Raw genomic sequence first — 14,853 nt, forward strand, 5'->3', positions numbered from 1 at the left:
AGGTAAGTCACAAATATACTCTGTCTAGGTGAAAGTCCAGTAGTGAGACTTGGCAGGCTAGGCGTATATCCGTATAGTAAGAAATTACATTATAGATAATTACGTTTCCTGTTATGGTTCAAACAAAAGTTAAGTAGCTACATTATTGATATAGGAAACGTAGGCAAAATCGTTACCGAGTATTCCGATTACTCTTTACCCTAATCTACTTGCTCCTACTTTTCAGAATCCACTGCAAAGAAAGCACATCATCTCGATAAGGGTCCAAAGAAGAAGAGATGTGTCGGATGCTACGAAAAACTCCGCACATTCTTGACATGTCGTGAGGCAACAAAAAAACCAAAAAAAAAAATCTCACGGAATGCACTGTTTGCAAAAAACCTTATTGTCTGAAATGTTTCAATGAAAAACATCCATAACTTTTCCCCTTTTTGTATTCATTCTGTCCATAACGTTGATAAATAAAAACAATAAAATAAAATCGATATTTATTTTCCCATCACTAAATTATATGGAAACCTGCCATTTTTCAGTGCGGTCCGAGGTGCATTAGACCCACATTTTATTTTACCCATAGAATCTAAAGTAACGAATTTAACCAAGGGCGGCGGCAGTTTTAGGTTAATCAACTCATTGTTAAAAATAATCAAGACAAAAGCCGTCGATTTTGTCTCATTTGGCGCCAAAAAAAGGATTTTAGTCTCCTTCGGGCGGTGGGATTTAACACGCCTCGTGCCGCCACAATGTCGGATATAGGACGAGGTTTAAAACAACTCGTAACGCAGTAATGGAAAGTACAGAAAAATCTGTGCCGCAGGGAACGTGTTAAGGGAAAAAAATTGCCAAAATTGAATATTGTATTGTTGTGTCATATACCGATTTTGGGTACGAATATATCGTTTTTTTATTATTTTTGTTATTATTATGTTACACCAACAAAGTATACACCAACAATCGGTAAAGTACACAAAAGGAAATAAGACAGGTACAAGTGCTACCTCAATTATATACGCAAACTACAATGCAAATAATAGAAGAATATAAAATAGTATACAAATTAAAATGGAAAGAATTGAATAAAATTGTAAATATTGAAATATAAATTAATGAAATATAAAAAAATTGGGCAACTACCGATTTCCTTTATTTTCGTTCGAGAACACTGGAAGAAATTGTCCGGTTTACAAGGTGTAGTATGCGTCGTCGAGACCCTCTTGCTTCATTTTCTTGTCAATCCAACCTCTCAGCTTCGGTACATTCGTATACATCCCCGGGATCAAAGGGTTGCCACAGGATAAACCAGACGCTACTAAGCCATACACCGCGTAACGCGTTTTCCCATCTTTATTCTGTAAAAAATTTACTGAGTATTATTACAGTAAGTTTTGAAGGTGGTAGAACCCTCTGTGGTTCGACTCCGGCGGCACCACCGCTACACCTATTTCTACCTAATAACAGCAGTGTTAGGCGCTGCTGTGTTCCGTTTTGAAGGGTGTGGTAAGGGAGACAGACTTTTCCGAGGTGTTCCAGCTTAGTCCTCAGGGGACCTCAGGTAGGAATATCTAATCCTATCTGGGGTTGATTACACATGTCCATGGGTGGCAGTGGCCACTTACCATCAGGTGGACTGCATGCTCGTCTGCTACTCCTATATTATAAAAAAAATGCAAATCACACATATCATGAATAATAAAAATAATTATAGTTCAAAAAACTTAAAAACACGGTTTTATGATGAAATCAACTAAAAAGTAGAAAATAATTTTCAATCTAGGGATCAATTATGGAACAGTAAATAGTATAATTGTGAAAAAAGCGTGGGGTGCTCCATTTATCAGTTTTCGAAAACATACAGTACTCACAGTTACTGGGCAAACAAGTGGTGAGCCGCCGTCACCTCTGCAAGTGCCCTTCTCTCCATCCGCGCATACAATGGACTCATGAAGCTTGAAAATACCGGTTCCACTCACGCCGAGTCTGGTGCGTTTAATCAGCATGTCTTCGCATCTGTTGTGCTCTACGAATTTCAGTGCCTCCTGTGAATACAAAAGGTTTTAAGAATCCTTTGTGGTTCGACTCACGCGGCACGACTGCCACATGAATGCTGTTGTAACAGCGTTAAGCGCTGTGTTCAGTTCAGTTCAGAGACAAAACATGTAGGGCCATTTTGTCAATTTAGACATTTAATGTTACGTTACTGACACTAAAGGTAAAAACTCATAGGAGTTTTTACGTTTTGACAAATATGACTGTTTAGCTTCGATCACTAATAAAAAAAGGTGTGTGTGTGTCAGCTACGACGCACGATTGTAGTTTACTCCTTACGAACGATAATTATGATATATATCGAATAGAAAATACCAATTAACCGCATCCATGTGTTTTTTGGATTCTTCTTCATTATCATCTAAATCAATTTCTTGCATATTTTCAAATATTTTTTCAACTTTAATCACTTGATGATTTGTTTAATAGTACATAAAAATACACGTATCAATGCATAGAAGTACAAGAAAACTTTAAAATCAATACATTAAAACTTGATGGTTAGGTTGCTGTTTATGTACGTTGTATATAGATGTATATATGGGCGCATGGGTATAATAGCGCCATCTAGTGGCAAGTTTTATAAATTGTAAGTTTGCAAGTTTATCAATCTATGTATTTTGGTTCCAAATATTATAATGGTAACTTAATATAATTGTTTATATTAAAGTAAATTTTAATATAATATAATTATTTATATTTAAAACAATGTTAAACGTTTTATAACTTAAAACTTAATAATTATAATTTCTTTGCCATCTATAAAATATCCTTGTTGCAATTTACGGATGCAATTTATATGAGACTCAATAAACATGTTATTATATGTAATTTGGATTGTTTCTGAATGTTTTATAATTCTAGAATTCATTTAAAACGTATTGCTAATTTTATATAACTTATTTTGAACATAAGTAATTCATTAGCAATAATTCTGTAATAAATATTAAATAATACTGTTTTGATTTTGCCCGTTTATCGTTGATAGATGGTGCTGATCAATAATGCATCCATTTTTATAAGTTAAATTAATATATCAGTAACTTACAAAAGCCTCTTTATGTTAAAAACTTATTTTGCTAATATTATATCATATTCAATTACTTACTGATTTTATATGTTACTCTTCTTTAAAAACGTTCATAAAAGATTGTTAATCATATTATGGCGCCAATGTTCATATTTTTCACAGTGTTTATAAATGATCAAACCTATAACTTAATTTATGAAAAAATGTAAACAAATTAGTTAATGACGTTTTAATGTTTTATATATTGCTAATTATTTTTATTGTAATAATTACTTTCATATGGGATTTGAACTTACTGTATTTTAAATTAATAAAAGCACTCTTGATTCATATTTTGGTTAAAAACGCTACTTCCTTTTTGAGAGGATATGATGATTGTAATAAAAAGGAGGGATTGTAATGGATCATGAATATATTCGTATTTGGCTTATTTTAAATTATCTATGTTTTATTTGTGGCTAAAAATACTTTTAATATGTAGTCTGTGAACCTATTTTACCGATACAACGCATTCCTTCACGTCACTAGTACAAAAAAATAAAATTATGACATTTCTATTCAGTGACTTCACTGGTGTTGCGCGTAAAGTGTGTGTTCAATATTCAAATTTGTGTTCAATATTCAAATAATTTGTATATGATAGTTCCGTAATATTAAACTAGATGGCGCTGCTAAAACAGCCGTTGAATCACGCTGTTGAGAACCTTTCGTAGATACTATAAGAGGCCCCTTGTAAATTTATTAATATATATTCATTATTCAGTGGAACATATAAGTGTGTTTTTTATTCAAGTGTGGTTAGTAACAACCCCTCAGCCCCCTCACCTCTCTGCGAATTCGAACAGTGTGGATATATATGTTTGTTTCTTTCTACGTTACGCCTCAACTTTTCGTGTTACACTTGATTTTACTCCTCATAAAATTTCCGTACCGGGCCTTATAACTCAAATCGTTTCTTAAGGAGTAAACTCCAAAACTTATTAGTGATCGAAGCTGTTTAGGTATTTGTTTACGTATTTGCCCATATAATTTCCAATCAGCGCCCCTAGCGGATTGTATCAGAACTATAGTGTCAGTAATGTAACATTAAATGTATAAATTGAAAAAAAAAACGCTTTATGTTGTCTCTCTTTTTTGCAAACATGTGAGGTAGACAAAAAGTTCATCGACACTTGACACTTAATTATTGTTACGTTTACTCAGTCTGCTGAAGCAGAACAGAATAATGGATTCAGTCAACGTAACGTAAAATTGTGTGATGTTTTGAAAACTTACGTTAAGGGTACAGATGAACTGCATTCGTCTACGTCTACTCGTATATTATAAAAAAATACCTTCTTCAATATAACAGCATTCTTCTTCTTGTTGTTGAAGTTGTCTAGCCCCCATCCCATGCTAAAGCAGTTATATTTGTCTGCTGGAACATCTTTCGCAAGGCACCCCGTGGCAATATGTGGTACGCTTAGGTCGAACGGAGTCGCCAGGATTACGAGGGCGATGTTGTTGTAGAGTGATGCTGGAAGAAACATTTTTTCACTGCAGTGGGTAATGTTTACCGAGCGTGTGTATGCCATGCTTGACGGATTTTAACATATGTGATGTTGGATTCTAAATTGTGGGTGACACGTACACACAAAACACATACACACACACACACATACACACACACACACACAGGTCGGCCACAGATGCGCCGCTGCTCCTGTGGACTAAGCTGGAACGCCTCGGAAAAGTATGTCTCCCTTGCCACACCCTTCAAACCAGAACACAGCAGCGCTTAACACTGCTGTTATAAGGCAGAAATAGGTGTGGAGGTGGTGCCGCCGGAGTCGAACCACAAAGGGTTCTACCACCTTTAAAATATATTTATATATAGGAAATAAGAATATGTACTTCTATAGTACTCCTCGTGTATGAAGTATTTCGCAACATCTCTTTCTTGGGCCGCATGAGGTTCCAGTGTCGATTGAGTATCATACTCTCCAGCTCTGCACTTAAGCTGAAAAATAATTATTATAATTTAAAAACTAACAACCACGCTAAAGTCGCACAAAGAAAATCCTTAATCCTGATTCCTGACGATCCTGATGAGGTGAATGGAATAGAATTATTAAAATCGAGTATTGTCATCGGTTTTTGATAATTGTTCAAAATTTCAAATTAATCGGACCGTTTAAAGATTCCGTTACATACATAAACGTCAAGCTAATAAAGGCGTCGTAATTAAAACTGTAGGGCCCCTTTCTAGAGCTGGGGCCCCTATACACACACACTTTGGGGCCCCGTTGCGAAGTAATAAATTATAAAATGACAGCAACGAAAATGAAGCAAGTTCAGAGCGGACTAGCGATTTTGCGGGAACTACGCAAGTGTACCAATACGCACTTGTCCAGCGCGGTGGACTATGGCCTAATCCTTCTCATTCTGAGAGGAGACCCGTGACCAGAAAAGAGTATTAAAATAAACATACTTCATTAGGCTGTAATTTCTTCTTCTTGACGGTAAACTTATGGGCAACTGTGATTACTGCTGAGGGATGGATCAAAGTAGCACCACCCAGGTAGTCAGACTGCGCCCACACACCGCTGTCATCGGTTTTCCTGGAACGAAGATGTTTTTTAAGACGCTTTCTACATAGCCACACTTAAGTATTCCCATTGTGGTGGGTGCCATGGACATACATAGATATAACATCACCAACAGAAACCTGACCAAGAATCGAACCTGGGGCCTACCACCATCTTTTAAAAACCATCATAGTTCAGGAAAGTTTTATTTCCTCCTTAAAACAGTAAAATATTCCGTCATACACAGTTGAACAAACTTAAACCCTTATTAATGTTTCGCTTATCCATTGTTTACCAACTGAAATTGTCATATTTTGCTTAAAAACTTAAATTTCCTGCAAAAGTAAAAGTATGATTAAAATGTAACCCCCCTGGAACTCTGAGCATCAGACCGGTATAATAGACATTCTGCTACGAAGGTCGTCAAACGAGCATACAGTCCTTCTGATGGTAAGTGCTTACTGACGCACATTGTCATCTGTAATCAATCCCAGATAATTAGAGTTCTACCTGAAACAGGCGACCTTAGATAGGAATCTAATCTTATCTGGGGTTGATTACAGGTCCATGGACGCCAGTAGTCACTCACTATCAGGTGGACTGCTCGTCTGCTGCTCCTGTATTACTTATTTATTTTTATCATAATTACAGCTAACGTTAGAGGTTTATATCTAATGCGTTAGAGTAAGAAAAAATAATTGCATTACCTTAATAAATTTAGTGAAAAAATTCAATCATAGTAATTTTCAGATTAATTGATAAATTATAATCAAGTGGGTACATCGTTACTCACGTCAGTCTATATGAATAATTATTATATATTAATTATCTAATTTTCACATTATATTAAATTCAAAATTATTAAAGTGACATAACAATGTCAATAATAATATCAATAGTCAAAATGGTAATAAAAATCAGAATTAAATCAAATTAGAAATAAACACAATATATAAAATCTCGCCTCGAAAATCATTAATCCTGAGGATGTTGATAAGGACAATGGTACAAAATTATTAAAATCGTGTATTGTCATCGGTTTTTGATAATTTTTCAAAATTTTGAATTAAACTGAACGTTCAAAGTGGATAGAAATCGTGTTCAAAGATTCCGTTACATAGTTACATACATACATACATACAACCCAAGCTAATAAAAGCGTGTTAAAAACACAATTAAATATCCGTACATGTTTCGACGATATAAAAAAACAAATACTTACCGCATTAGAGCGACCATCCAGGGAAAATCACCATAACTGGCTATTGGGGAGGTTTGCCCCGTACTCGGTGTGGTGTAGTTCTTAATATCAGGGTTGTCCCAACCACACTCTTTCTTCTCCCCGGTTCCGCCACTTGTGACAGCGTTATTGAAAAAATCCTCCAAAGTCATATCAACTGCGGAGCCGTTTGCCGTCTTCTTGTCATCTTCATCCGCAACGATTGTCGTCGCTCCAACGACGAGGAGCAGGATATATAACCTGAAGAATTAATTAGGGATTAGGTTTGAATGTCTCGGTTTTTCCCTGTAGTTCCGAGACCAGAATAGGGCTACGGTATCCCCTGCCTGTAAGAGGCGACGAAAAGGGTCTTTCGGGGTTGCGGGCGGCAAGAGTGGGAGCTCGAACCGCCCGGTAAGCGACCCCGGGAAAGGCGGCGGTATGTATGGCCGCATATCGTCGTACACATTAGATGGTTTGCCGAGTTTTATACTCACCAGGGTAGAGCTCGACGGGGCAAGATGCTTAGAGGACTCCGGTAACGTTCCTTTGGAGATTCCGGAGTCCTCAACGCAGTGTCGAGGATGGTCACCGGGGGGGTTTTAGTGCGGTAAGAATCACACATAATTCTGTGTCGCTCCCACGGCACCGGGTACCTTTTGAAGGTTCCCCTCGTTATAAAAAAAAGGTTTGAATGTCTCGGATAATAAGTAATAAGTATGTCCTTCACACCCATCAAACCAGAACATAACGTGTAACACTATTGTTATAGGCAGAAACAAGTGTGGTGGAAGTGCCTCTGGAGACAAACAGTAGGTTCTGGATCCTTTTTTTATAATATTGGAGTAGCAGACAAGCATGCAGTGCACCTGATGGTAAGCGGCTCTTTCCGTACGAACATCTATAATCAACCCCAGATAGGATTAGATTCCTACTTGAGCTCGGCCACAGATGCACCGCTACACTTGAAGACTAAGCTACAACGACTCGGAAAAGTCTGTCTCCCTTACCAGACCCTTCAAACCAGAACACAGCAGCGCTTAACACAGCTGTTATAAAGCCGAAATAGGTGTGGCGGTGGTGCTGCCGGAGACGAACAACAAAGGGTTCTACCACCTTCGAAATAATAAGGTCGTTTTATTTAATCGTTTCGTTATATATTTATTTACGTGTGAGTTTGAGTTTGATAAAGGGAAAATTCGATGTAGTTGTAAGCAACTGTCAGCGGTTGAGATGGACTCCCATTTGCCTGTTTTGGATTGTCCAAATTATATATCCAGTCTCCGGCCTACAATATACGGTGTAATAATTAATGATGTCACATTCTAGAATTGTAATCTAGCAGCATAACAGAGGTGTAGGATTCGGGAACGAAGGGGACTGTTCACCAAAGGCAACACATTTAGGGGGCAAAAATAGCGTTTTGTATCATTTTACGTGTATATCCTAACGGACAAATATATGCAACAAGTGCTTGACATAATAAATAATAAAAAATACGCTATAGGAATATTATTAGACATGACGAAAGCATGTGATAAAGTACAATCTAAAATACTATTGAACAAACTATGCCATTTAGGTATACAAGGAATATCGTATGATTGGTTCAAATCTTACCTGCAAAACCGAAAACAGTTTGTAGAAATAGAGTACTTCGAACCTAATACCGGGAAAATCCATAACATTAAATCAAACATCATACAAACAAAAAATTCAATCCCGCAGGGAAGTGTCCTTGGTTGTCTTCTATTTTTATTATATATAAATGACCTTCCAAAAATATTAAATAACTTTTGTGTATTATTTGCTGATGACATTTCACTATTAACATCTTGTAATAACAATATTAATTTAAATAATAATCTTACTGACATTCTAAATAATATAATTGACTGGATGAATGACCATAATCTTGACATAAACTTCCAAAAGACTAAAATAATGCAATTTAGACCATATCAAAAATCTCCTCTTGACATAAATTTTACATTTAATCATTCAAAAATACAATCTACTGACGTGTTTACCCTATTAGGATTACAAATAGATTCAAATATTAATTGGAAACAGCATGTAAAATTACTTCGATCTAAACTATCAAATTTTATATATGCACTCAGAGAATTAAGAAAAACAACAAACTTAAAAACCGCCTTGTCTGCATACTATGCGTACGCATATGCATGGCTCAAATACGGCATTCTGCTTTGGGGAAATAGTGTGGATGCCCACCATGTTTTCACCCTACAAAAAAATGCGTACGTATCCTGGAAAACATTAAGGAACCCGTCAGCTGTAAACCTTATTTTATTAAAAATCGAATACTCACACTGACAGCAGTATACATTATGGAAGCATGCAAATTTGTAAAGCAGTACCCGCAGTTCTTTCAAAAACGAGAAGAGTGCCTCCAACGATATCAGAGTCGACAGAAAAACAAATTATTACTACCAACTGCCAAACTTAAAATTTATAGCACTGGTCCCAATTTCATGTGCGTAAAAATTTATAATAAATTGCCAGAAAATATAAGATCAAACAAAAACGACAAGGAGTTCTACGCCAACTTAAAGGAATTATTAATAAAAAATGCATATTACAAATTAAGCGAATATTTAGAAAACTAAAATACGTAACAAATAAAATTATTATTATTATTATTAACAAAGAAATAAATACTAATTAAATTAAATAATGTTGTAAATCTGACATCAATGTTTATTTGTAAATATAAATCGGCCGCTCTCATATTCATTGCTACACCCATTGTGTGTTCATGTGTTTCTAAAATTGTAAATGATTTTTATAAAACAATTGTAAAACCATGATTGCAATAAAGTATTGAGTATTGAGTATTAGGAAGACCTTGAAATTAAGTTAGGGATCCGGGAGGCACATTTCAAAGACCATTTAATTTTGACGATTTTTTTTGTTTATGATATTGTTAGATTTCTTTGATCTGCCATCATAAAATATAATGGGACCGCCCTATAAATATCTGCTTTCCAACAAAAAATAATCATCAAAATCGGTTCATAAACGACGAAGTTATCGACGAACTAACATAAAAAATCATATTACGGTCGAATTGAGACACCTCCTTTTTTGAAGTCGGTTAAAACAACCGTTATATGCACTCAGGTGTTTAAATAATAAAATCTTACCTCATTATGGAGTCAGAGTGCAATGGGGTGACGATTTCAGACGAAGGTCAACAGGCGAATGATTGCAATTAGGATATTTTTGTCTGCAGTTGAACAAGAGGAAATACGACTTAGCAACAGGAAGACGTTCGGGTAAGTAAGACATACAAGTATGAATTTAATTTGAATCATGTAAAGAGTGAGTTGGGGAGAATTGGGTTAACACAAGGAACTATGAAAGAAGTCGGTCAAGTCTTTAACACGCTTTTATTATCTTGGGTTGTATGTACGTATGTATGTAACAGAGTAACGGAATCTGTGAACCCGATTTCTATCCACTTTGAACGTTCAGTTTAATTCAAAATTATGAACAATTATTAAAAAACCGATGATAATACACGATTTTAATAATTTTGTCCTTATCAACATCCTCAGGATTAACGATTTTCGTGTCCAGCTTGTTTATGCGACTTTGAGAAAGGTCGTCGCAAGTTACGAGATTGCATATAATTATTACTTTTTATTAGTTTCAGTAACTGTTAGCGTGATTTTTAGTTTAGAAAATAATAATGTTATTTCCCTATAACTCAAATGTTCTGAAACATATCTATAAGGCCCTCTTGTAGAATGATTTTTAGGATTCCGTACTCAAAGGGTACTTATCAACATCCTCAGGATTAACGATTTTCGAGGCGAGATTGTTCAAGCGCCTTAGAGAAAGTTCATCGCAAGTTACTAGATTGCAAATAATTATTGCTTTTTAGTTTCAATAACGGTTATAGCGTGATTTCTAGTTTAGAAAATAATAATGTTATTTCCCTATAACTCAAATGTTCTGAAACATATCTATAACGCCCTCTTGTAGAATGATTTTTAGGATCAAAGGGTAAAACGAAACCCTCCACTGTCTGTACGTGTGTCACTGGGCTTTAACTCTTAAACCGTAATAGATAGACACTTGATTATTTACAAACGATGCATAATGGTGGTCGTTATAAGAACAAATACTAAAAATTAATAAAATAAATATAGTTCAAAAAACTAAAAAAACACGCTTTTATGATAAATTCAACTAAAAAGTAGAAAAAATTTTCAATCTAAGAATCAATTAAGGAACAGTAAATAGTATAATTGTGTAAAAAGTGTGGGGCGCTTTTCGAACCTAATAAATGGAGCAGCATAATAATTAGTTTTTAAAACCCTATAGAATTTCCAGTGAGGAACTAATCACATGGAACCTTCAAATCCACACCATTTTGATCTTGTTACATTCGGGCTCAGAAATGTATGGAATCGTTTCAGTCTCCTTTGCTTTATGTAATACAGGCGGTCACCCCAATGTAATTACATATTTTGAAAAGATTACATTGTTTGTTGCACTCATGAGGAAAACTGTATCAAACTATAAATAAACCATGGTATAATCCTGTTTTGTTTAATAATCATGTGTTTTGTTCAATTTCATATTTAACATATATTTAGTACTTAATACTGTAACATATATTTACTTATCAGTTAGGATGGAAGGTATACCCTTTATTACCCTTTTTACCCTGTTTACCCTTTTTACCATTTTTACCCTTTTTACCCTTTTGTTAGTTTGATCTGCATGTATGTATGTAACGGAATCTTTGAACTCTATTTTTACCTACTTTGAACGGTCTGACTAATTTAAAATTTTGAACAATTATCAAGAACCGATGACAATGCACGACTTAAATAATTTTATACCATTCACCTCATCAGGATCGTCAGGAATCAGAATAAACGATTTTCCTTGTGCAAGAATAGCGTGGATTTTAATTTTTAAATTATAATTATTTATAATAGGAGTAGCAGACGAGCATGTAGTCCACCGGATGATAAGTGGCTACTGCCGCCCGCCGACATTTGTAACAAACTCCAGATTATTACTAATACTATATTAGTTATATTCCTACCTGACGTCGGGCACAGAGGCGTCGCTACCCTTGAGGACTAAGCTGGAACGCTTCGGAAAACTATGTCTCCTTTACCACACATTAAACCAGAACACAGCAGCGCTTAACACTGCTGTTACTAGACATAAATAGGTGAGACGGTGGTACCGAGAGACGAATTTTAGACTTTTTCAACCCATTATTGTCCCACTGCTGGGCACGGGTCTCCTCTCAGAATGAGAAGGATTAGGCCATAGTCCACCGCGCTGGTCAAGTGCGTATTGAAAGACTTCACATACCTTTGAGATCTTTTGTTATAAATATCTCAGGTCTGCAGGTTTTCTCACGATGTTTTCATTCACCATTTAAGCAAATGATAATTAATTTCTAATACGCACATAATTTTTGAAAAATCAGAGGCCTTGGATTTGAACCTCGCACCCCTCGATCGAGAGGCTGAGTTTCTTAACTACTAGGCTAATGGTTATTGTTTGTTAACAAATAAAATAGACTTAAAATCAGAGATAAAATAGAGGAAACATGACCAGAACCAGAACAATATTTAATGGTGCGGTAATATTACAACATTGACATATCCAACAGGCATTTCTATAATAATAAATAACAATATATATAATTATATATATTTCTTATCTGCGTGTGTATGTCACTGAACTCCTCCTAAACGACTGGACTGATTTTGATGAAATTTGTTGTGTGTATTCAAGGGGACTTGAGAATGGTTTAGATTCACAATTTAGTCCGTGGGAAAAGGTTTTTTTTTTTTTTTATTCGTAAGTAGTTGTTGATTTTGGAATGTTTCACATTGGATTCGACAGACTTCGCTACCATCGCAGTTTCAAATATTCTATCTATTTTTCAAACCCGTAAGTGATAAGGGTTGTTCTCCTTAACATTTTTTTTATTTATATGGCAACACAACGTTTGCCGGGTCAGCTAGTAAACAATAAGCCAATTCTAAAGAACAATTTTCAATAACGACGCCATAGTGTTTCTGCCATCTCTCTTATTTGTCATTTTTGTTATCGTCATCGAGGTCTTTAACCATTGCTTTTTTTTATCCGGCCAGCTTAGCATTTTAGACACAGTAGTGTCATCTATATAGTTTTCCACTTATAACAATAGGCCTGTACCCTTAGTATGAGTTTTTACGTTTTTACAAAAATGACTGTTTTTGTATTTGTTTACGTATTTGCCCATAAATTTCCAATCAGCGCCCCTAGCGGCCTGTATCAGAACTGATACAGGGTTAATATTGAATATTGCGCAAATATTGAACAAAAGTTTGAGCGATTTTAATTTTTATTACACTATATTTTTTTATTGCATCGTGTAGGGTCAGTATCAAATCAATTCAATTTTTTTTTATTAAAAACGAGCTTTTGCCCGCGGCTTCGCGTGCGTTACGGAGTAATATTTTCATCCCATATTTTATCCCCTTGGGGGTACAATTGATCAAAATCCTTTCTTAGCAAATGCCTAGGTCATAACATCTACCTGCATGCCAAATTTCAACGCCATCCGTCTAGTGGTTTGGGCTGTGCCTTTGAGTTATATATATTTCGATTATTTTATATCGGTGTTATTTTAAAATTGTAATATCTTCTAAGATGTTCATTGAAATTAAATGATATCAAAGACAATTTTGTTCACAATTAAATACTCTTAATCAACAACACATTTATTTGGATAAATATTAGTGTTATTACGATGATACAACTCTTAACAAATAATGCATTAATTTCGACCAAATTGGATTACCATAAAAACGGTTCTAGTGAGTTAATCTTAAAAGATAAACGTATATTGTTGCGGACATTTTTTTAGATCATTTCAAGAGGAATAATTTTTTCATACATATATTTTTGGTATCTTGAACCGTTTTCGCAGCGCACGCAACGGAAGCCCTCAAGAATGAATAATATTCCCCGCTTTTTTCACATTTTCCATTATTTATTCGCTCCTAATATGTAGTTCCAGCGTGATGTTATATAGCCTAAAGATCTATCTATCTTCCTCGATAAATGGTCTATTCAACACAAAAAGATTTTTTTCAATTCGAACTAGTAGTTCCTGAGATTAGCGCGTTCAAACAAACAAACAAACAAACTCTTCGGCTTTATAATATTAGTATAGATAAGTAGGTTCTTTACAGGACACTTTTTGAGTGTCAATACATCTACCGCCACTTCACAAGGTGTTTCGTTATGGAGAGAACTATTCTCAATAAATACTATTTTCTGACTAAACACGAAAATATTGTGCAATTTGTATTATTGTGCAATAAATGCTCATTTGGAGTCAGAGCGCCTTTCAATCTTCTTGTACAATAAAAAGTATTGGACAATGTTATTGTAGGTCTGGGGGCAACCTTAGATTACGTCACGAAGTTGATAACACAAAGCTCGCTTAAGTACTAGAACAAAGTAAAAACTAACAGAAGGCAATCTTCATACAAAGCGGCCTCGAGCAACGCACACATAGACACCGCTCACCGACACGTTATCTCGGGTGGACTCGGGCGCGTACGTGCGCGACTGTCAATCCGCTTCTGACACGCGTTTGAAACTGTTTTATGCAAGAAATGGAGCAAAAAAAACATTACCGTTATTGTGCAGTGCACGGCTGTTTATATTTAATGCTTTGTTAATTATTGTGAAAATAATGGCATTTAAAAAAAATGAAAAAGAGAATAATAATTTTTAAAATTAAAAAAGACAAACCCACTGAGTTTCTTACCGGATCTTCTCAGTAGAGGTCGTGTTCCGATCCGGTAGTAGGTTAAGAAAATATTGTAACTGACAATTTGTAAGTGCCGTCGTTGGCTTAAACAAAATAAATATATTTCATTTCATAACATTAAACTGTGATTTTTCCTTTTTTGATCTACCATTTTTTAGAGAGG

The 14,853-nt window shown here is 35.2% G+C and overlaps 1 protein-coding gene across 1 annotated transcript; it reads right to left on the bottom strand.

The window, feature by feature from the left end:
* Positions 1–1,121: 1,121 nt before the first annotated feature.
* LOC140752734 (phenoloxidase-activating factor 2-like) lies at positions 1,122–10,184 on the bottom strand. The gene is made up of 7 exons (XM_073087070.1): positions 10,030–10,184; positions 6,866–7,123; positions 5,547–5,676; positions 4,970–5,075; positions 4,411–4,592; positions 1,863–2,036; positions 1,122–1,349 (listed from the first exon to the last, which is right to left on the bottom strand). Exons 1-7 carry the CDS (start codon positions 10,032–10,034, stop codon positions 1,182–1,184), a joined length of 1,023 nt encoding a protein of 340 aa, XP_072943171.1. The 5' UTR covers positions 10,035–10,184; the 3' UTR covers positions 1,122–1,181.
* Between the last annotated feature and the right edge of the window lie 4,669 nt (positions 10,185–14,853).

Source organism: Epargyreus clarus, unplaced genomic scaffold (assembly GCF_041222505.1).
Source record: "Epargyreus clarus isolate Ecla_fem2 unplaced genomic scaffold, WU_Ecla_fem_2.2 ptg000025l, whole genome shotgun sequence".
Lineage (NCBI taxonomy): Eukaryota > Metazoa > Arthropoda > Insecta > Lepidoptera > Hesperiidae > Epargyreus > Epargyreus clarus.